At 40.9% G+C, this 21,623-nt stretch overlaps 1 protein-coding gene across 12 annotated transcripts in view; it reads right to left on the bottom strand.

Annotated features, from left to right (window-relative positions):
* The window catches only part of Arhgap21 (Rho GTPase activating protein 21), a 125,469-nt gene that overhangs the window by 46,156 nt on the left and 57,690 nt on the right, over window positions 1–21,623 (bottom strand). For all 12 annotated transcript variants that reach the window (XM_029474437.2, XM_029474443.2, XM_085835139.1 and 9 more), the window contains one exon: window positions 1,674–1,766. In XM_029474437.2, the coding sequence (XP_029330297.1) occupies window positions 1,674–1,766 (93 nt within the window). The remainder of the gene's footprint in view (window positions 1–1,673; window positions 1,767–21,623) is intronic.

Below are 21,623 nucleotides of genomic sequence, written 5' to 3'. Positions count from 1 at the left end.
AGCAATGTTCTAAGAATTCTAGACACCAATGAGCTTCCACTGAAGTGGTAATGCCCCAGGTGAGTGCTATGTCTATCAATTAGAAAGACCCACAGAATGCTCACAGTCATTTATAAGATGGAACACAGGGCCCCAATGGAGAAGCTAGAGAAAGCACCCAAGGAGCTGAAGGGGTCTGCAACGCTATAAGGTGGAATGACAATATGAACTAACCAGTACCCCCAGAGCTCATTCGTGTCTCTAGCTGCATATGTAGCAGAAGATGGCCTAGTCGGCCATCACTGGGAAGAGAGGCCCCTTGGTATTGCAAACTTTATATGGCCCTGTACAGGGGAACGCCAGGGCCAAGAAGCACGAGTGGGTGGGTAGGGGAGCAGGGCAGCGGGGGGTGGGGGTGGGGGGAATAGGGAACTTTCGGGATAGCATTTGAAATGTATATAAAGAAAATATTTAATATTTTTTTTTCATTTTTAAAAATTAAAAAAAAAAAAAAGAAAGAAAGAAAGACCCACAGACTACCAACCACTCCTCTACTGGCCTTGTCATTCAGCTACAGAAAACTACCCACCAGGCTTCAAGCACTGACTGTACACATTTCCCAAGTATCAGCTGATTTTTATCCACTGATTGTTGTTTTTACAATGTTCTTCCACTCTTATGTATCTGGTTAATTGATGAGTGTACTATAAAACTTAAATATGGACATGTGTGTGGGTTTTTTAAAAACTTTATATTTGTTAATTTACTTTTCATTTTAATGGAGGAAAATACTGGATTACTCAGAAAACCTGAGAGGAACAGAAAAGCCACAAAAGCACAAAGGACATAGAAATGAAAACCAGAAATAAGTCCTTCTGTGCTTATATCAGCTCCAACTTATTTTCTCAAACTGTGACACTTGGAGTGTGAAAGGTGGTGTATTCTAATAGAATTTCATACACACTGTACATACCAATGATATTAAAGTAAGGGTTACTCTAAGGCTCATGACAAAGATAATTATACCACATGCTGGTAAATCTTAGTAGTGGTACTCACTAATTATCTATAGTGGAAAATACACTTTACTCAAAGTGGACTAAAGTAAGTTTTGTCAATTCCTATTTTAAATTGTTTTATGCATAAAAATGAGAAAAATATTTTGAAGTATTTGCTAATTTTTGATCTTGAGTTAATTTTATTAAAATCACAAATCAAATTAACAGGATTTTGTATCAAACATGTATTAAATCTACCTCAGTAGAGCACCCCAGTGATGCCTGAAAATGAAGGGACTTTCAAGATCACAGGAAACCTTAGCCATTCTATGTGCTGCCTGCCTGACTAGGCACTTTCAGACTTGGGGATCCAAAAAAAGTCTCCATTCTACTAAAGAAATATCTTTATCAGTTTGTTACTTTGTAATCCTTTTGTCGATGTTCAACTTTAAGGAGTAGGTGTTTTTGTTTTTGTTTTTTGTTTTTAAAGAGAGACTGCAAATCTTTGTGTTAAGTGAAAGTGCCACACTTTATCAAGTTACATTGTTATGTCTGTTCAGCAATATCCACCGAGTTTCCAGAAAGATAGACTGTATCTCAGAAACAGTTACAATGGATGTGAAGAGAGAGAGGGAAGGCACAGAGGAGAGAAAAGGAAAAAAATAGAGAAATTGAGGAGACTGAAGACCCCAGCACCTGTGCATAAGCCAGCCTCGAAGGCCGGCCCGCCTTCCTTCACTTGTTTAACAAATATGGTATCCATTGGCTCCAATCGGTTCCTTTGCTTTCCTAGGAAAGAAAAAAAAAAAAAGCCCAAGGCATAGCTTTACTTTATGCTATCTTATTAAAACCCCACACATAAAATAACATTTAATTAAAATGAGAACAGAGATTTTTCATGAAGTAGTAAACATATCCCAAACCTGGATGCTAACACGGAATTCTGGGATGTTTCTTAACTAAGCACTTGCTTGCTTCTTCCATAACAAAATGGCGACCATACTGACTGATTCCGTTTACTGAGCATAGTCTGTATTTTAATGACTACACTATATGACAGACATATAGCTCCCAGTTCCCACAGCTAATCCATATAATGAGCACTAGAGTACAAGGAGGTTGAAGTCTTGAAGGGATTAGCTTAACAAACGCTAAAGCGTACACAGCAACGTCAGACTACGGCTTCCTAATACTGAACTGCGCTACATATTGAAGTAATTCTTTCTTCTAAAAGCTGATGGGAAGACATAAATAAATGACAGGACAAAAGAGGAATAGGAAAAGCTGTGGTGACAGGGGGAATGCAATCAACCTGGATACAGTCAGTATTGCACAAGCTGTGGTTCACAGACCCACCTGTATCGAGACCCACAGTGCTTATGAAAAATGAGTGTTCTAGAGTCAAAACAGAAGTCTATCTTGTTAACAAGTTTCTCATGTGATCCTAATAGAATCTCAGAATCTGAGAATAACAGGTTCCATGAAATGGATGTCAAAGAAAGATTCAGAGAAGAGAAAGCGAGTCAGCTGAGTAATAAACACCATGCAAAAATAAAACAAACAAACCCCTTGTCCCCTCAACACACACACACACCCACACACACACACCCACACACTTCTCAAGGTCCACCCCAGCAGCAGCAGCATCACCTGGGGCTGTGTTAGAAATATGGACTATAGACTGGCTCCAGACTCCGAGGCTAAACTGAACACTCTTTCTTTTACCTGGCAATTGTATTTCCCTGTGATTTTACGGAACTTCCTTAGGCATGCACGCCAGTTTGCTCATCTGCAATTGGTTAAGGATAGTAATCCTGCCTACCTCACAAAGCTGCTATGAGGATTAATATAAAGGTATTTAATACGTATATATGTTCATTTTAGTGTAAATAATATTTACATAGGTCAAGATGGGCCACATTAGAAGACATCAAACTTGTATCCCTGCAGAAAATACTGGCTGGGAAAACATCCATTAAACTTAACTGTCATATTAGAAGAGAGCTGGAGAGCACAGCCCAAAGAGACTAGAGGTGAGGGGACGAGGGCTTAGCGGTCCAACAGTGCTCCAATGGTCCTGCTGTGAACTTGATTCCCATCTCCAAAGAGACCGGTGGCTTAGACTGAAGTATGCATCTCCAGAGAGGTGATTTAAATCTATAACAAACTTCTTTGAAGAACGCTAAAGTTAAAATCACCTGCAACATTTAGAGTACCTGAAATTTTGAGTATAAAGTACACAGAGCCAACAGAGCATAACAATCTTTGACCTATGCCAGTTATCAAAAAGACCCTGAAAGAGCTACAGAACAATATATCACTACAGCCAGAAAAATCCTACAGTTCCAGAATAAAGTAAATGTGGCGACGGACAGACTGAAAACCTGTCTCGTTACATACACACAAATATGCATGTACTTGTACACTTATGTGTGCACTGCTCCAGAAACACAGTAAACAGAAAAGAGAAAAAAAAATACCCTAAAACAGTTTTTTCATAGAAACAGGAAATGACCATGACAGTCAAGAGATATCCCACTGAAGAAGAGAAAAATACTACAAGCTACACATCTGAGAAAAAAAAAAGGTTGATAATCCTACTATTAAGAAACTACAAAAACTCAGTAGCAAAAAAGATCAACCCAATTAAAAATGGGCAACAGATATAAATAGACACTTCCCAGCAGACATGCAGTGTCAACATAGTGAAAAAAAAAAAAAAAAAAAACCACCCCACATTACTAAGTAGCAGAGAAATGTAAATGAAAACCACTGTGAGCTAGAACCTCATCCTAGGAACGGTGACAGGTAGCCACCATGAGGAAGTGACAAGTGCTGGCAAGGCCCAGAAGGGAAGCCCTGTCCACACAGTGGCAGTGCAAAGTGACACACAGCTGTCTCGGGGTTTCTCCTGCAGCCAAGAGCAGATGGGGAAGGGGGGATTTCAGCTCACAGTTCTCAGGTCTGCTATGAGGTCATACTCTTATCACTGAGGAGAGCCAGGGCAGGAACTCAAGGCAAGAGCCTGGATCCAGGAACTGAAGCAGAGGCTGTGGAGGAGTGCTGCTGACCGGCTTCCTCTGCTGCTTTCTTAAACCACTTGGGACCACCTGACCAGGGCTGTTACCATCCACAGTGGCTAAAGATCTCCTACATCAATCGTTAATAAAGAAAATGCCAGGCAGAATTGACTCTTTGGAGGAATTTTTTCAATTAACAGTCTCTCTTCCAACAGAATATAATTGACCTGAAGGGAAATGAAGGGAAAATGGGGGGGGGGTGTTAATTAAGGAAAGTAGGTGTGAGATGAATAGAAAAGGAAGGAGGAGGGTAAAATAACAGTAAGAATATCAGAAAACATCATAGGAAATCATACTATTATCTACCTAAATTATACACAGAGAGTTTAAATGAAATCATCCCATCTGGGCTGATAATGCTCTCCTCAAGAGCCACAAACTACTTAACAAAAATCCTAACACCAGGAATGAGAAACCGTCTTTTGAATTGTTTGTCAAGGTTGTCCAAAAGGAGTCCCAAAACATCATAGGCTATTGCCGTTGCCCCTGGTTGCCCCCAAGAGGTGGAAGACCCTATTGCTAAGACACTGTGCATTTCAGACACAGGCCCTGAAGATATCTAAGATGGACCTAACCTGAATGTCTCCTGAGGATTAGCACTCCTGATACCAAAAGGTGCCACATAGGCTTCCAAATGGGTGAAGCAAGCAACACCTGTGAACCAGAACAACCAGTACAGCACGATAACCCTAAGAGTATAATAGTGGTATGCATACCTCGGCAGTAACCAACAGCTCTCTATCTGGACTTAAGGCCAACTCAACAAGACAGATCATGCATGACACTAGAAATCTAGCTAGTAAAGTCATGGGTCTTGGAGAAGAAGCTATAACCGCCACTTTACTAAGTAGGCATAACCCTTAACTACATCTTAAGTATTTTTCCTTATACCCAGAAAAAGGGTAGTCTTCGTCCTTCACCAAGAAAACTTTTCTTTGCAACAGATGGAGATCATTACAGAAAAGTACAGCTGATGGGGCTCAGTTTCAATGTATATATCTGCAAAACAACTCCTACATAGGAGGCTCAGGGATCATTGCCCAAGAAAGGCAGAACGACTGTAAGAGTCAGAGAACAGGATGTTTGCCATGACATTGTGTCTCCTAGAATGTCAGAAAAGCTGCACCCATGAAGTCTAACTAGTATGAATGCCTAACCATGAGCTGAACAAGGACAACACCAACAGACTTGCTCACATGGAATCAGGGAGGGGGACGACTTGTGAGTCCTCAGTCATAGACAAAGAATTATAGGCAACTAAGGAATACTGAGAGTGGGTGAGCCAGTCTTCCTCAGGGAAGAGATGCCCAATTGGCTGTCCAGTGCCAAATGGTCAGGCATGAAAACATACACATACAAATAACACAGAACAGACCGAGCAGACTGCATGTAGAAATATACACATTTTCATTTCTCTCTCTCTCTCTCTCTCTCTCTCTCTCTCTCTCTTTCTCACACACACACACACACACACACACACACACACACACACAACCTCAAAACCATAATTTCTACTGCCAAAGAAAAAGAAACCATGAATCTGAGAAGGAAGGGATGTGGGTATATATGAGAGGTTGAAGAAAAGAAAGATATAATCTCAAAACACAAATTAAAATAAAAATAGTATTTGTAAGGTTTAGTTTATAAAAAAAAAATCTAAATCTCTTTTTCTTCACATAGTTTTTAACCATAAGGAACATGTAAGGCTGGGGATTTGCAAAAGAGAACATTGGTTGTTTTTTTCAAGGGAACAGTGGAGACTGGAGACTGAACCTACTGAAATGTCAACTTCTTTAGATCAATGCAAATAATGAAAAGCTGTTATACATATAAAAACAAACTGAGAACAGATCACTGCAGATTATTGGTCAATGAGACTTTGGTCTTACACACTGACCAAAAAAGAAGAGGACAAGTCCCTCTTCTAGCGTATGTCAAGTAGAAACAACCAGCACAGCGACCATTGTGGAAAACAGTACAAAACTTCCTTCTCACAAGTTCTAGCACCTCCTTTTGGCTGGTCATCCAGCCAAAGGCAATGACGTCAGTGGACGAAGCCCTGTGCTTCATGTTTACTGTGACACTGACTCTACTCTGCAGTTCAGGCTGCCCAGGAATGCACCCACAGGCTGACTTCAAACTTACAGCAACCCTCCTGTCTCAGACGTTCAAAAGCTGGGATTACAGGCATGAGTTACCACATTCAGCTATAAAAGCTACTTGAAGACCCTAACAGAGACATAGTACCTAATGTTAAAAATATTTGTGTGGCAGAGTGTCTGCAGTACATGCCTTTAAACCCAGCACATGGAGGCAGGAGAAGCAGGAGAGGCAGGAGGCAAAGGCAGGTAGATCTCTGTGAGTTTGAGGCCAGCCTGGTCTACATAGTTCAAGGACAGTAAGACTGCACAGAGAAACCTTGTCTTGAAAACAAAAACAAGAACAAACAAAAAGCATGCATTTTGTAATCAAACATTAAAATACTATAGCTGATTGTTAGCCTCTTTTTTTTTCTTTTTTCTTTTTTCTTTTCTTTTGTGGTATGAGCAAAATCATCAGAGAGATGGGGAAAGGTAAATTATTAAGTCAAGCTATTCTCCATAGTCTATTCAAGATGAGTATGATGGTTTGTATAATGCCTGGCCCAGGGAGTGGCACTATTAGGAGGAATAGCCTTATTGGAGGAAGTGTGTGACTGTGGGGGTAAGCTTTGAGACCCTCCTCTTAGTCACATAGGAGCCAGTCTTCTCTTTGCCTTCTAAACAAGATATAGAGCTCTCAGCTCCTCTAGCGCCATCCCAGCCTGGATGCTGCCATGCTTCACGCCATGATGATAATGGATTGAACCTCAGATTCTGTAAGCCAGCCCCAATTAAATGCTGTCTTTACAAGAGTCACCTGGGTCCTGGTGTCTCTTCACAGCAGTAAAACCCAAACTAAGACAACATACTCATTTTCAAAATGCTAGTTAATACATTCAAGTTTTACCTCCCAATCTGCAGATCTGACAACTTTAGGAGTTCCTAATCTCAAATTATAATAATCTATGAGACCTGTCACATTTCAATCACAATTTCATATAGTAGAAGCAAGCATATACTCTCTTAATACAACCTGACCTTCAAGCAATGGAGTAAAATAAATCAGTTTAAAACTGTAAAAAGTAAACTATGTTTGAAATTACTCATGTTAAACTTTTTCAAATAAAAGACATTTAATTATTAAAACTTTTTTTGTCATGGGAATGTTTCATACACTCAGAACCAGAGATGCTAACAGCACAAAGCCCCAGAAGACTAGGGAACCAAGAAAATCACATTTCATATAAGCCCACTCACACCCATATAAAGCTTTTAAACCCCAGATGTCAGTTCACTCATAAATCCTATAGATATTTGGGCAGGCATAGCTGAAAGGTAAGAACTTTAGTATTAACTTACTGGCAAAACCAAAATGCTGCACTGGGTCTCTACAATATGGAGCACTCCCCACAATGGAGTTTCGCATAGAAGCTGAGCACAAACCAATCTTTTACCTTAAGTATCCACTTAACACTAAGAACTGACAAAGCTCCAAAAGCCGTGAGACAAATTCAGAAAGGTCACAAGACAGCCCCATGTTAAGCTTATAAACAAGATACCTGTGGATGTGCTTGCTTATATATTCAAATCCTGTGAGTTTACTCGTTTACAAATTAAAATTCTCTGAGTTTATAGTCAATCTTCTTAGCTATATACTTAACATACTTATATACTTAGCTATATACTCAAATCCCATAAGTTTACAGTGGACTTGCTCAGTTATACATTAAAACCCTGTGAGTTTATAGAAAATACGCTGCACAGAAATCTCAAGTGCCTGATATAGCTGTCTCTTGTGAGACTAGGCTGGGGCCTAGCAAACACAGAAGTGAATGCTCACAGTCAGCTATTGGATGGATCACAGGGCCCCCAATGGAGGAGCTAGAGAAAGTATCCAAGGAGCTAAAGGGATCTGCAACCCTGTAGGTGCAACAACATTATGAACTAACCAGTACCCTGGAGCTCTTGACTCTAGCTGCATATGTATCAAAAGATGGCCTAGTCAGCCATCACTGGAAAGAGAGGCCCATTGGACAGGCAAACTTTATATGCTCCAGTACAGGGGAACGCCAGGGTCAAAAAGTGGGAATGGGTGGGTAGGGGAGTGGGGGTGTGTGGGTATGGGGGACTTTTGGGATAGCATTGGAAATGTAATTGAGGAAAATACGTAATAAAAAATATTTATATAAAAAAAAAGAAATCTCAAGTGCACAGAATGGATGTAACGGATGCTAGGTAAGTAACTGCTTCAAAACGTCAGCCTGGAAAATGCTAACAGTAAATAGCCTGAAGCTGTTTGGCCTTCTCAGTACAGGGACAGGGTAGGCAACAGAAGAGCCAGCGAACTTCCACTAGGTGTCAGACATGAATCAGTTTTAGAGCTATAGCTGGGCAGAAACACCGTGGGAGCCTGTTATCCAACAAATACTTCCCCCTAGTTCTCTCTGAATGAACAGTCCGCAACTGCCTTTCAGAGCACTTGAAGTTCAGTAATGTTAGTCTTTTCCCTTGTTTCAGGAGCTTCATAAATGATGGATATGTCTAGAGTCAGAGCCCTGTTGTTTCTGCTTTGCAAGGTTGTAAATTTCTCTGACAACCCAGACAAATTTGTTAATCATAAGCAACAACTTCCCATCTCTGGATTTATACACTGTTCAACCCCTGGACTGATAAGCTTATCAAGGCTGTCCTCTGTGTGCCCTCCTCCTCAAGACTACCAGCTCCTTCAGAAATCTTCCTAAGAGCGCCTATGTGCCCACATTTCAACAAAACTGAGCAGCGGCTTCAACCCCTTTCCCCAAGGCCTTTTGAAGTATGCAATCTGCCCATCTAACTACAGAGAGTGCCGAGTGCATGGCAGCTCTGCCCTGAGTTCAGCTGAATGACACAGTGAGTTGCTCTCTAAGTTGAAGCAAGCTCCTGACAAGGCTCAGGAAAGGCTCTGGCTGTGCTCCTGGTCGCTCACTTCCAAACTTGAAGTAACTAAGCTGCTCTTCTCCTCCCGGGCACACTGGATCTGCCCTGTGCCCCTGCATTTCTGCTGTTCTAGCCTCTGCTTTGTTTTGTTTTGTTTTGTTTTAATGTCCACTTTTCATTTAGAAGTGTTTTCCTCCTGTGTCCTGTCTCAAGTAAGGATTTAGTTCTCACAGCCTGCTTTAGTCCCCACTAGCTAGCACCTCTCATGTGCACACTCCAAGCTATGGCCCTGAAGTCCGTCCTTCCCTCCCTTCCATGCAGCTGACTAGTGCTGATGTGCCTACTGCACACACACACCAGGGCTGTCTGCTCTCGTCCATCTTCAGTTGCTTGTGTTGCAGGGTTTTCTGGATGAACAAGCATCCCCAGGAGAGGCATACAAGCTCATCCAAGCCGCTGCTGTCCCTGGGTGGGTGCTGATGCTGGAATGTTCCCACTCTTGAATACCTGCTTTCCTCATCCCTCGGTAAACTCTGCTGAGCTCTCTAACTTCAATAATTCGCTACACGACAGAAATTATCTTTTTTTTGGACACTGTTCTAATGCATCCTCTACTACAAAAAAAAAAAAGTTTTTCACTGATAACTTAAAATTACCATCTCTTAATTAACAAAGCACAAACTCTGGCAGATCTTTCTCTGATTCTGGTCGTTATTAGCTATCTCTTCGCTGGCCCAGCTTTACCCTGTGTTTCCATGTTCTCTAGATGGTGTCATTGCCAGGACCTAGTCTAGCATATCCTTCCCTGGCGGGAAAATGGTTTCTTTTGCCACAATCCTATAACAACCGTACATACTTTTATTTCTGTGCTTAAAACATCATTTTATATTTCCATCTTTCCGTGTTTTATGTGTAAATTTGTGGGTCTATATGTTTCTAATAAATGTACAGAAGAAACTATTTTGAATTTGAAAAAAAAAAAAATCCTTGCCCTACAGCCCCATGTTTCACCTGAGAGTGGGAAAATGGTGAAGAGGTTAGTGTGAGATGACTGTGGACACCGCCACACAGTGAGAAGGAAAGGGGCGCAGAAGGCACGTTTTCATTAACCGGCCGGCCGAGGACGTGCACTGCATCACATGACATTTTCAACACTCTGAAGGAAGTGAGGCTAGAGGCAGCATCGCTTCCTTCCATGCAATCAGCCTAGTGTGTCTGGCTCATGGTACAGACTGCATAGATGTTTGCTAAATGAATGAACAAACAAAAAATGTAGTTCTTAATTCTTAACTGTCCTCACACTTAGCTTTGAATATTTCTGCTCTGTTTTTTATGCCAAAGATGAGAAGTTATCTGCTAAACATTGAAAGCAGGGGGCTGTAATTCCCACAATAAACACTGATTAAGTTAGGAGTCACATACTTTCTATGTAGGCTATGGAAAGCAATGAGGAACAAGATCAGGGCTCTCCAGCAGGGTGGTATCTGTAACCCAGGTTGTAAGTTATGCAGCAGCTAGGAAAAGCCAGCTTAAAACCACCTAATTACAGTACTGTCTGAGGCAACACTACTAAGAAAAAGCCAGAGAAGAGAGCCATGTTTTGGAGACAGCTCAAACCCTAGTGTGAATCTCTCTCTAGTTCTCTTACAGTTACTTATCTCTGCCAAAGACTTCCGATTAATTCTCTCTGAAGTATTTTTATCTTTCACATTAAAATATTTCATAATAAAGTGTTTAGAACCCTTAAAGAGATTTTGAAATCACATCTAGTTTCTTGACTACCAGGTTAAACTTTATGTATTATGTTTTTCAAGTCTTAAAGTCTTCACCTTAAAAGGAGTTTCTGACATCCTCTTTAATCCAGCTCAATTCCTTTCAATATAAATTACCATTCATTATTCTTAAGTAGTATCAAGATTCTCTTTTAAACTTTTCACCTACTGGTTTATTTTATAGAATATGTCTACATTTCTATATAAGTCCAAGATTGCCCTATTTTTGTTATTTTCTTATAGACTTTCTTAGTTATTTGAAATATGGTTTCTAAATCATTAGGTACCACTAACCCTGAGTTACACGGGCTATGGGGAGTGAGAAGGAAGACACAGAACAGTCACTTATGAACACACCATGGTGGCCATGACAAAAGGTGTCAGCATCCTCCCTTTACCCAACAGGCACTGTGCATGCAAGCTCCTACTATGTACCCGGTACCTACTTAATGAAAAACTCAGTCACACAACGCATTTTCTTTCCTTCATCATCTTTTCTCTGAGAAGAATTCATAGACATCGTTTCAAAAACATATTGATAGGTAAATGGGGTGGATTTGTAGTTAGCACTTGACTTGGGAGGCTGAGACAGGAGTCACTTGAGCCCAGGAGTCCAAAAGCAGCCAAGTCAACATAAAGAAATCCTGATTCTACAAAAAGAGAGGAGGAGGATGGGGAAGGGGCAAGCACAGAGGGAGCTACGAGGGAAAGTCCATACTCAACAACTAGGTATTTTACTTTGCATAATCTAATAACCAATTTTTGCTTCTTGTTTCCTTATTTCCCAGTATCAAACTTGTGTTAGTGCCTCAGTTTCTCGGAACAGGTTAATCAAGAGGCAAGAATTCTCACCTAACTTACCACAGACAGGAACAATCAACAGGCTGTTTTGGGGAGCAAGGATTTTCCACAGTGTTATTAATGAACATATCTTTAATCTTTGACTAGCTATAAAACCTACAAAATAACCCTTCAAAAATTGAAACTGCCTACCACTTTTCCATCAGCTTCTTTATTTCAAACAAAAATATGAAAATCTAGTCATTTTTTAAGAAGGTACAGAGAGAACCTTACAGCGTGCATGGGTGTGAGAGCATGCACATGTGCTTACCTTCAACAAAGGTATAACCAACTTATGATGTCTTACTAGGAACAGCAGAAGCCAAGTAAGAAGAGAGCTGTATCTCCAAGATGAGTAGAGAATGCACAAAGCAAAATTGGGGGCAAAACAAAGGCCTGTCATTAAATCAAAACTGAATTGCAACCCAGCACAACAATCATATCCAGGCAGTAGAGAAAGTAGCATTTCCAAGCTAACCACTAAAAGAATGAACATACATCACTTAACTTACCAAACAGAAGGCATGAAGAGAAATGGCTTTCTTAATCTCAAAATAAGTAAATAAATGAACTTTTAAGAATTCCTGAATCAACAGACTCTTACAACAAAGATTAAACAAAGGGCGGGAGAGATGGCTCGGTGGTTTAAGAGCACTGGCTGTCCTCTGAGAGGACAGAGGTGCAATTCCCAGCACCTAAAAAGCAGCCCACAACCATCTGTAACTCTAGTTCTAGGGCAGTGGTTCTCAACCTGTACATCTAGACCCCTCTGAGTGTCTAAAGACCCTTTTACAGGGGTTGCATATCAGATATCCTGAACATCAGATATTTATATTATGATTCATAACAGTAGCAAGATTATAGTTATGAAGTGGTAACAAAAATAATTTTATGGTTGGGGTCACCACAGCATGAGAAACTGTATTAATGGGTCACAGCATGAGGAAGGCCGAGGACCACTGATCTAATGCCCTATTCTGGCCACTGAGGGTGCCAGGACTGAAAGTGACTAACAGACATATATGCAGGCAAAACACTCATACACATAATTCAAATAAAAATAAATTTAAGGAAGATTAAACAACAAAAGAAATCAAATTTTTCATTAGCTATAAATAAGCAAAAGTTTCTAAATCTATAAAGTAAAAGTTGGCTTTACAGTCAACTCCTACTCTCAGGAAAGCTAGACAAGGTAAAGAGCCTACCAGTCTCCAAAGGCTAGGAAGAAAAGCAAGGTGTTCCGGGCTGGCCAACAAGCCAGCTGGCGAGCATCACAGAGGCACTGTGCCAGACATCCCTCTGAGAACCTTCTGCAGGTAGTCAGCCATCAGCCCACTGCCATGTCCCCACTAAGTAGGCATGTCCCCACTGTTGTCCAAAGTGGTGTTCATCAAGAAGACTGCTCCCTGAACTCCTCCACTGCTTTATGGCCCAGCTGAGTCTTCCTTGGATCCAGACTGAAGGGTGAGGCTTTTACTGACAAATCTTTCCTTCACGCTTTCCTTTAGGACCAGATTGTATCACTGCCCTTTCCCATCCTCCTCAGTTCTTATCCACTGCGATCATTCTCTGCTAAGTCTTGGCATGAGTCACCCATTCCCCTCGCTTAGCTGCTGCCACTCCGTGTCTGCGGATTGCAATATACAGTCACTGAGCTGAAAAGTGAAAATCTTCAAATAGAAGACCGAGCCAAGCAGCTGATGAGCACAACAATGCAAACAAGCTTGGTTTGGTCACAACACTGGTTACATCTAAAAATCCAATCAATATATATTCACTATATCAAAAGATGAACAAGAAAAACCTAAGAGGTATTCCAATAGATGCTGACCAATTAATCTGAGACACACACTACAAGATTCAAGATGGCAAGGATGTTTTTGTTTTGTGTTAGGGTTTCTGTCTCTATGTGTGCCTGGGTGTCCTGGAACTCACTCTGTGACCCATTAAGGAACTCGAGCGTGGCAAAATGGCCGTGGCAGGCCTGGTCCTTTTACCCAATTCCCTTTTCCTTACTAAAAATCACTAGATTACATTCCTGAAGCTAGCCCCCAAGGTCTATTTCCTTATTCGGCCACTTTCTCCTCCCAAGGCTGACCAAGATTGTCCAGCTAACAAAGTACTAAAGTCCAGCAATCAAAAGCCCCCTTTGGCTCCCCTAGTTAACATGCCCAATCAAACACCTCATCCTAACACAGGGTTTCCCCTCTTACCTTTATAAACAGCCATTTTGCTATGTGCCACACATGTCTCCTCTCTATCCAGAGGCAGTCCTTTGTCATCTGGACAAATCTCTCTCCCTTTCTCCCTCGTTCCCTGCTTTCTCTCTTATTCTCTGTGCTCAGTTCCTATAGGGCCAATAAATCTATCTCCTGAGAAAGTGGTACTGGAAATCCTGAATAGATACTGATCTCTCACAGTCGAGGCTAGCCTCGAACTCAGACATACCTGTCTCTGCCTCAGCCTCCTGAAGGCAAGTGTTTTTCAACATTTAAATTTTGTAATGCATACACGAGAAAATTTCTAACAACTAAAAACCCAATTCTAAAGCTTTTATGATACTACATAATGAACAAAAATTGTCAGATTTTTTTTCTTTTCTTTTTGTGGGTTTAATCTGGAACCTCATGCATGCAGATTCGTGACAAAGCACCGTTAGATCTCAGTCCAAGCAAATGAAGAATGCACTATAGATAGAATCATTTATGAAGCCACAGAAAACAGAAGCAGTGTCTGCTCAATGCAAATAAAATGACCGATGGGCTGGGCGTGGTGTTGGTCTTTAATCCCAGCACATGGGAGGCAGAGGCAGGCTGAACTCGAGGCCAGCCTGGTCTACAGAGTGAGTTCCAGGACAGTCAGGGCTACACAGAGAAGCCCTGTCTGAAAAAGCAAACACCACAAACAACCAATGGAACAGAACAACACATAAGAAACCACCAGTCAATATTTAGGGCTCTGTAAGTACCTACGGTATCTGGTGTGTTGTTTCTTTCTCTATTTAAACAAACCTGTAAAAATATAAAATTATTCTTGGTTTGGAAAGTATTACATAGCTTCCACGGGCCAACTCCAGGCCAGAGCATAGTTATGGACCAACTCAAGACAGACACCATAAGTGAGCTGGTTTCTGCTACACAAAAACTGGAAAGGCACAGACTTTACACTAAGACCCATGAAAATCAAAATAAATATAACAAGGAAAAAAAACTCGTCTTGGTCTCAAACCGCAGGCCCAAATAATGATGGGCAAACTGTAGCTTTGGCTGTGACTGATAAATCAAAAGAGCATCTTAACATCCACAGTGCAGCACCTTCATGGACAAAGAACACAGCAAAATGCTTAAGAGAGAATTCAAAGTATTAAAAACAAAGTATCACTCACTCAGAGTGCAGTGAAATAAGAACCTTAACAGAGTTCATAAGGATTGGAAAGGCACGGTCAGTGGGCACCTCCTATACTTCCGTAGCCACCAAATTCTCCGTTTGGAATGCCTACAAGTACACAATTAAAATGGATGCATAATCAACTCTGCCTTACGGAAAATATAAATTAAAACTATAACCCAAACCACTGTCCACGCCAACTACAGCAACCAAAATTTGAAAACAGGTTAACACGAAGGAGAGCGACGCTGCAGAGCAACTGGATGCTTGTGCTGCTAGTGTGCAAGCTGGTCCAACTGCACTGGGAACAGCAGTACCCTGTACATGTGATGACTCAGCAGCGACACTCCTACAGAAGCATGCCTTTGGATTCAAAGCAGGTAAAAGAAGGTCCATAGCTGTGTTGTCCCAAACAGTCCAACACTACTATCTATGAACAGTCGAGTGAACTAATCACACATGTTCTTCACGTCATCTATTGAAATTAACTGTAACTTACAACTAAGATAAAATACTTTAAGTACAAGGTTCAATTAGCTTAACAAATGTATATTCCTAGATAAACATCAACATAAGCTGAATATAGTGTTCCCTCAGGCTGAGGACACTGTTCCATCTATGGAACTTGCCAAATGCAAAACCATGGTTTCCACAAGCAGCACTGAAAACAGTCTCTGTTTTCTTCCCAGTCAATTCAAACTGTCTTCCTACAAGTCTGCATTAATAAATCAGTTGCTATTACTCTTTTATACTTACCTTTTTTAAAACTCACTAAAATGTCTTAAACAAAGGCATGGGTAATAAAAAGTAGATAAACTCAAAACTACCCAAAATCATTTGTTCACCAGCTACACCCTCGGGTGACTGAAGTGCATGGCCAGGAAGAGAACTAAATTTTCTAGTTTTAACCCTCCTGTAAAAAAAAAAGGGGGGGAAAACAAGAAAAAATCTCAAACATGAAGAGAGCCTACAAAATTAGAAAAAGGAACTGGAAACCATGCCCTGAGAGTGTAAAATCCACACATAGAGAAATACTACTACCAAAGAACAAAACAAACCTCATTTAAAAAATAGGCAGCAAGGACAGAGAAATGGCTCAGTGGTTTAAGAGCACTGGCTGCTCCTCCAAAGGACATGGGTTTGTTTCCAAGGACCCACATGGAGGCTCACAGCCATCTGTAACTGCAGTTCCACCCTGTTCTGACTTCCTCAAATACCAGACTCAAACATGGTGCACAGACTTAATGCACACGAAACACCCATCTATATACAATAACGAAAGAATAATTTTAAAATAAATTAAAAAATGAACATGTACATCAACAGTTATTTCTCCAAATAAGTTATGCAAGTGGTCAATAAGAACACTAAAGGATGTTCCGGGTGTGGTGGTACACGCCTTTAATCCCAGCACTCGGGAGGCAGAGGCAGGTGGATTTCTGAGTTCGAGGCCAGCCTGGTCTACAAAGTGAGTTCCAAGACAGCCAGGGCTATACAGAGAAAACCTGTCTCAAAAAAACCAAACCAAACCAAAAAAAAATACTAAAGGATGTCTATAAGGATTAATCCTTTAAAGAAATGCACATCACATCCACAATAAGATGCCACTTTGCACCCACTAAGTTGGCTCTAATACAAAAACAAAAAGTAATACTTGTTGGAGAGAATACAGACAGGAAGGCCCTCCATCATTGCACTGCAGAAAACAGTATGGCCCAGCACTGGATCTTCATCCCAAAGAACTGAAGCAGGACGCAAATACACACACACCCCACACACACACACACACACACACACACACACACGTTCAAAGAGTCCCAACTATAACAGCCATAAGGAAGAAACAGTCCAAATGTCCATTAATAAGTAAATGGATAAGCAAACAGTGGTGTGTGTATGTGTGTGTGTGTGTATAGATACACACAAATACTTCAGCCATAAAAAGTTAAGTGCTAATGCATAATATACAGACTTTCCTTATTATCTCATAAAAGTGACAAAAGCAATTCAGGTTTCAAAAATATAACCAAATGAAAAGCAAATTTAGACACTAAAGCAGTAAATATTCCTTGCTCTTCAGCAGAGGCTCAGCAAATCAAAGCCAGTCACATGCAAGACTGTGGGTGAGGAAAGTAAAGAACGTGTGAATGCTGCTCTGCAGAAGCCAAAGCGGCACCTGATGCTGAGCGAGCCACCCATTAATAGTGTACAAATTCAAGAGAACATAGCCCAAGCTTTCAAACTTTCAAGAGTGGACTCCATGAGTTAAGCTCTGAGAGGCCATAGCTGCCTCTTGCCAATTACTTAAAGGACATCACCTGAATCCCTGGAGAGCTGTGCAGAGGAGTAAGGACCTAAGCCCCAGAAGAGCACTGTTGCCACCAATCGTGGCCATCCACCTCTACTTCCTAAAATGTGCTTGAGACTAAGACACCTATGGTTGTTCCCTAAGCAGCACCAAAAAATAACAGAAAATATGCAACTAATTAATCTGGTTAAACTAAAAACAATCTAGTTAAATACACATCTTATAGGACTCAGCTAAAGGCTCCATAGAGCTAAGTCAGAAAAGCTGCATTTGAAAAGCAATGTAAATGTGCTCCTGACTCTCTATCGCCAAGTATCTGGCTATTACTGACTTGCCTAGAAAAAATACTTGCAATACAATTTCAGGCCAATATTTTAGTTACATTATTCTGGAAAAAAATTTGATTTTCAAAAATGAATGGAAATAGATCATAAATCGACTCCATTTTCTCAGCTTTGTAAACATCTTTTTTAAATCAGTAAACATGCATTTCACTGAAGCACACTCATTCTCCTAACACAGTGACTAAGATACATCTACACTGAATGAGTAACTGGTCCAATTAGTTCCTTCCTGAATGATTTAGAAGCACCATGAGAGAGGAGGCAGAAAGACAGCATGAAGGTTGGACCTTATATAGAAAGGTAAGCTCATGAACATGAGCTCACCACGATTTCCCAGACAAACAGCAGCCCTAAGTCCAAGGGCTTTGGCTGTGGAGGCTCACACTACAGTGCTGTTCCCAAGTCACACTGGTGCAGCTAGTGTCAAAGACCCCTTCCTTTGCATCTGGCCTGTCCTGGGTCTCACCACTGTTAGAACACTCTAGTAAGAGCTATAGAGGCATGAAGTCAGAGATAACAGAATCACAAAGATCACAACTGAGACAGTTGACACAACTACCAGGTTCCCCTTGCCACATGCTAGAAAACTAGAAACTCAATGGAGCTAACATTGGGAGGGGAACTACAGCAGCAGCCAGCTGTGTGCTTGTGATTGTGGGTGTTTACTCCAGAAGTTTAAAGGGTGTCAATATGGTATCAACTGTCCAAAACAACTGCTCTCTCCAAAATATTCTGCCTTTATGGTCTTTTCTTATATTGCATCACTGTAATAAACAATGTAAAATAATTTCATAAAATACAAAAATAAAAATATAAAAGCTGGGGAAGTTTATTATTAGAAAAGTACATGCCAAACTAAATAGGCACAAGAAACACTATCAGTCAGAGCCTTTAGTTGCTTTACAGAATGCTGTCGTTACATGCTACTGAATTAAATAGTAAATAAACCACAAGATGTCTCTGATGAGGGTGCGCTCGAAAAGCTCATCTATAAATAGTTATTCAGGAGCGGGGAGTTTTTTGATACAAAATATGATCCAATAAACAACTAGTTTAGCTAAAATAATATTACTGTGCTTAGGCTAAAGGGGCTTTGTGGAGCAGCCTGTGACCACACTTGGGATGAAACATACAAGCTCAGGCAGGCAGGGCACTGGGAACTCCTCAAGCTCAGGGGACTTTCAGGTCTACAGCAAAACAGCTATTCCGAATGTCGTAGCGAGTAAAGCTTGCTTCTAGAAAATATTTCAGGCTTCCTCACCTTTATCTTTAGGTTCTCGCAAATGTGAGACAGGCTTCTTTGACCCTGCCTTTCTCCACGCACGCTCCTCAAGGTCAGTTGCAAAACACACTAGAGATTTACCTCGGTCTTGGTCCTCAATGCTAGAACATCATTTTAAAGGTAGAAAGGCTTTCGAAACAAAATTGAAGAAATGAGGAAGAATACTTAAAAGTAAGTCAACTGACATAAGTTTAAAAACAAAACTATGAACTTGGAGAGTACTGGACATAACTGATTTGAACATCCAGCTCTTCACTCAGTAGTCATGTTATCTGAGTGAGTTATTTTAGCTGTTTTATCTACAAAAGAGGGCTATTACCTCATCTGTGGGGTTAAGAGAGCCCGACACACATGCTCACGTCTGGTCTGGATTAATGTCAAGTGCATGCTCGTGCTGAATCCCCCTCCTCCCCAACCTCAAGTGTGTCCCCTGTGTAACAGATCAACTTCTTCAGGTGCTCTCAGACCTTCCCATGGTCCTCTAAGAGACAAAAAGTCCATGTTTTGGGCACTTTCTAAGTTACTCGAATACACAGAACATTCAGGGCCTCTTGTCTACCTGTGAAATACTAGCAGCATCACTATAGTTAACAAACTTGGCCAGAGGCACTCACGGCAGTGTGCCTGAGGCACAGTTGGAGAAACCCTTTAAGGAATGATCCTGGGGATGTACATTCACTGAAAAAAATAGCCTTTTGGAGCAACACTGTTAAAGCTACTGTTGACTGCATTTTCTTTGTTTTCTAGGACAGAGACATATAAAGACAAACTGATCTCAGCATTCAGCAACGACGAGATGGCATTTTTTTACAGATGGAGTAGAGCCCTAACTATTCCTATCCTTACTTGATTCTTTGGCTACTGGGAAGCTCAAAAGCAAAATTCAGCCTGTTGTTGACAATGGGGTTAGAGCCACAGCACAAACATTTATACTTCATCTTTTGGCAGTCCAATTAATATTTTTACCCTAAACATTTACTCCCAAACACAAGAATTTCATGTTTTGATTATATTCCCCCTCCTCAGACTCTTCCCAGAACCACTTCCCCATTCCTACCCATCTAACTTCAGATCTTTTTAATTCATTACACAACCCAGTACTTCTGGATGTAGGCAAGCCCAAGACTTGTCTACATGTTACTATTCCTCTCCAAGTTTCTTTCTCTAAAACCTGGACCCTCAAAGAGTTTAAAGTTATTCTTCTCATTCAAAGCATATAACTCCATCCAATCAGTTCAACAAGCTGTGGTGGCTACATTACCATGCACATGGAGCTCTACTTGTTAGGCATGCATTCTTCCCTGTGATAGGCATGGATGGCATCCTTGGTGGGTGCACTCAGCATCTGCCTTGGCACTCTGGCCTAGGGGATGATGAGAAGATGACAGAGAACTCAGATGCCCTTTCCTCAGGCTGGTGCTTTTCCTGTCAGCTGCCTCTGCTTCTATCACACCAGAAGCATTTGGAATCCATCCTAAACCCTGGTGTGTACCAGATGGCAACAAGAATGGTCCATCTTGCACAGGTGACATCTATGATATGTGTTACCTTACCTACACCCTCAGTTTATCGTGAACAGTACTCAAAAAAATTATTTCCTTCTTATGTCAAACTGAAAACGTGACAATTCCAAGACCCTCCAGACCATTGAGGCTACTGGACTATCCGTGGAATAGATACAAATGAAATTACTCAGAAAAAAAATATTGTACTATTGGTACACATAAATACATTTTTTTAAAAAAAAATCAGACAAAAGACACAAAAAGAATACTGTGTTGTTTTGCTTGACAAGAAATTCCAGAAAATGCAAAATTCTGACCTGCCAAAAAGCTTGTGAATGATTGTCCAGAGCCAAATGAGTTATAAAAGAATATACAGGAACCTTCCAAAATGATGGAATGCTTATTTTAATATCATATCTTGATGAGAATGGAAGATTCACAGGTTATACAATTTACTATATGTTATATGATGTTATATTTAAAACTACTGCAAATGTGATTAATTACTGATTAAACTTGAACTGGTGGTGAGAAAACATCTGCTAAAACTATGTGGATGGTGGTCCTACAGGACAAAAATCTAGCAGATTCTGAACAATGTTAAGGTCACAAGACACAAAAAGAACAAAGAGGAGAGATGAAGGTGTGGATTTTAAGGAAGTATCCTAACTGAATGCAAAGCAGGACAGTAAGACAACAGTAACAACAGCAGCAAACCTCAACAAACCCAACAGAACTCGTGGACCCTCAGTGAGTGAACCACGGTAGCTAATCCACTAATAGGCTATCAGCGGCAACTTCCTAGTTGTACGCATTGTATCACAGTTCTGTATACGTTTTAGAAGAAAGCACCAAATCCCCTGGAGTTAGAAACACCAAGCACAGTTCTAAGCCACTGGATGTGGGTCCCAACTCAGGTTTTCCAGAACAGTAACCACTTGTAACTGGCGGGCCATCTCCCCAACATCAGAAATAAATGTTTTTATGAATTTATTTTTCTCCCCCTTTCCCCCACACCGAGACAGGGTTTCTCTGTATAGTCCTGGATGTCCTGGAACTCACTCTGCAGACCAGGCTGGCCTCAAACTTAGAAATCCACCTGCCTCTCTGCCTCCCGAGATTAAAGGCATG

This window comes from Mus caroli, unplaced genomic scaffold (assembly GCF_978045245.1).
Source record: "Mus caroli unplaced genomic scaffold, Mus_caroli_1 scaffold_2, whole genome shotgun sequence".
Lineage (NCBI taxonomy): Eukaryota > Metazoa > Chordata > Mammalia > Rodentia > Muridae > Mus > Mus caroli.
This window is presented reverse-complemented; position numbering and strand designations above follow the sequence as displayed.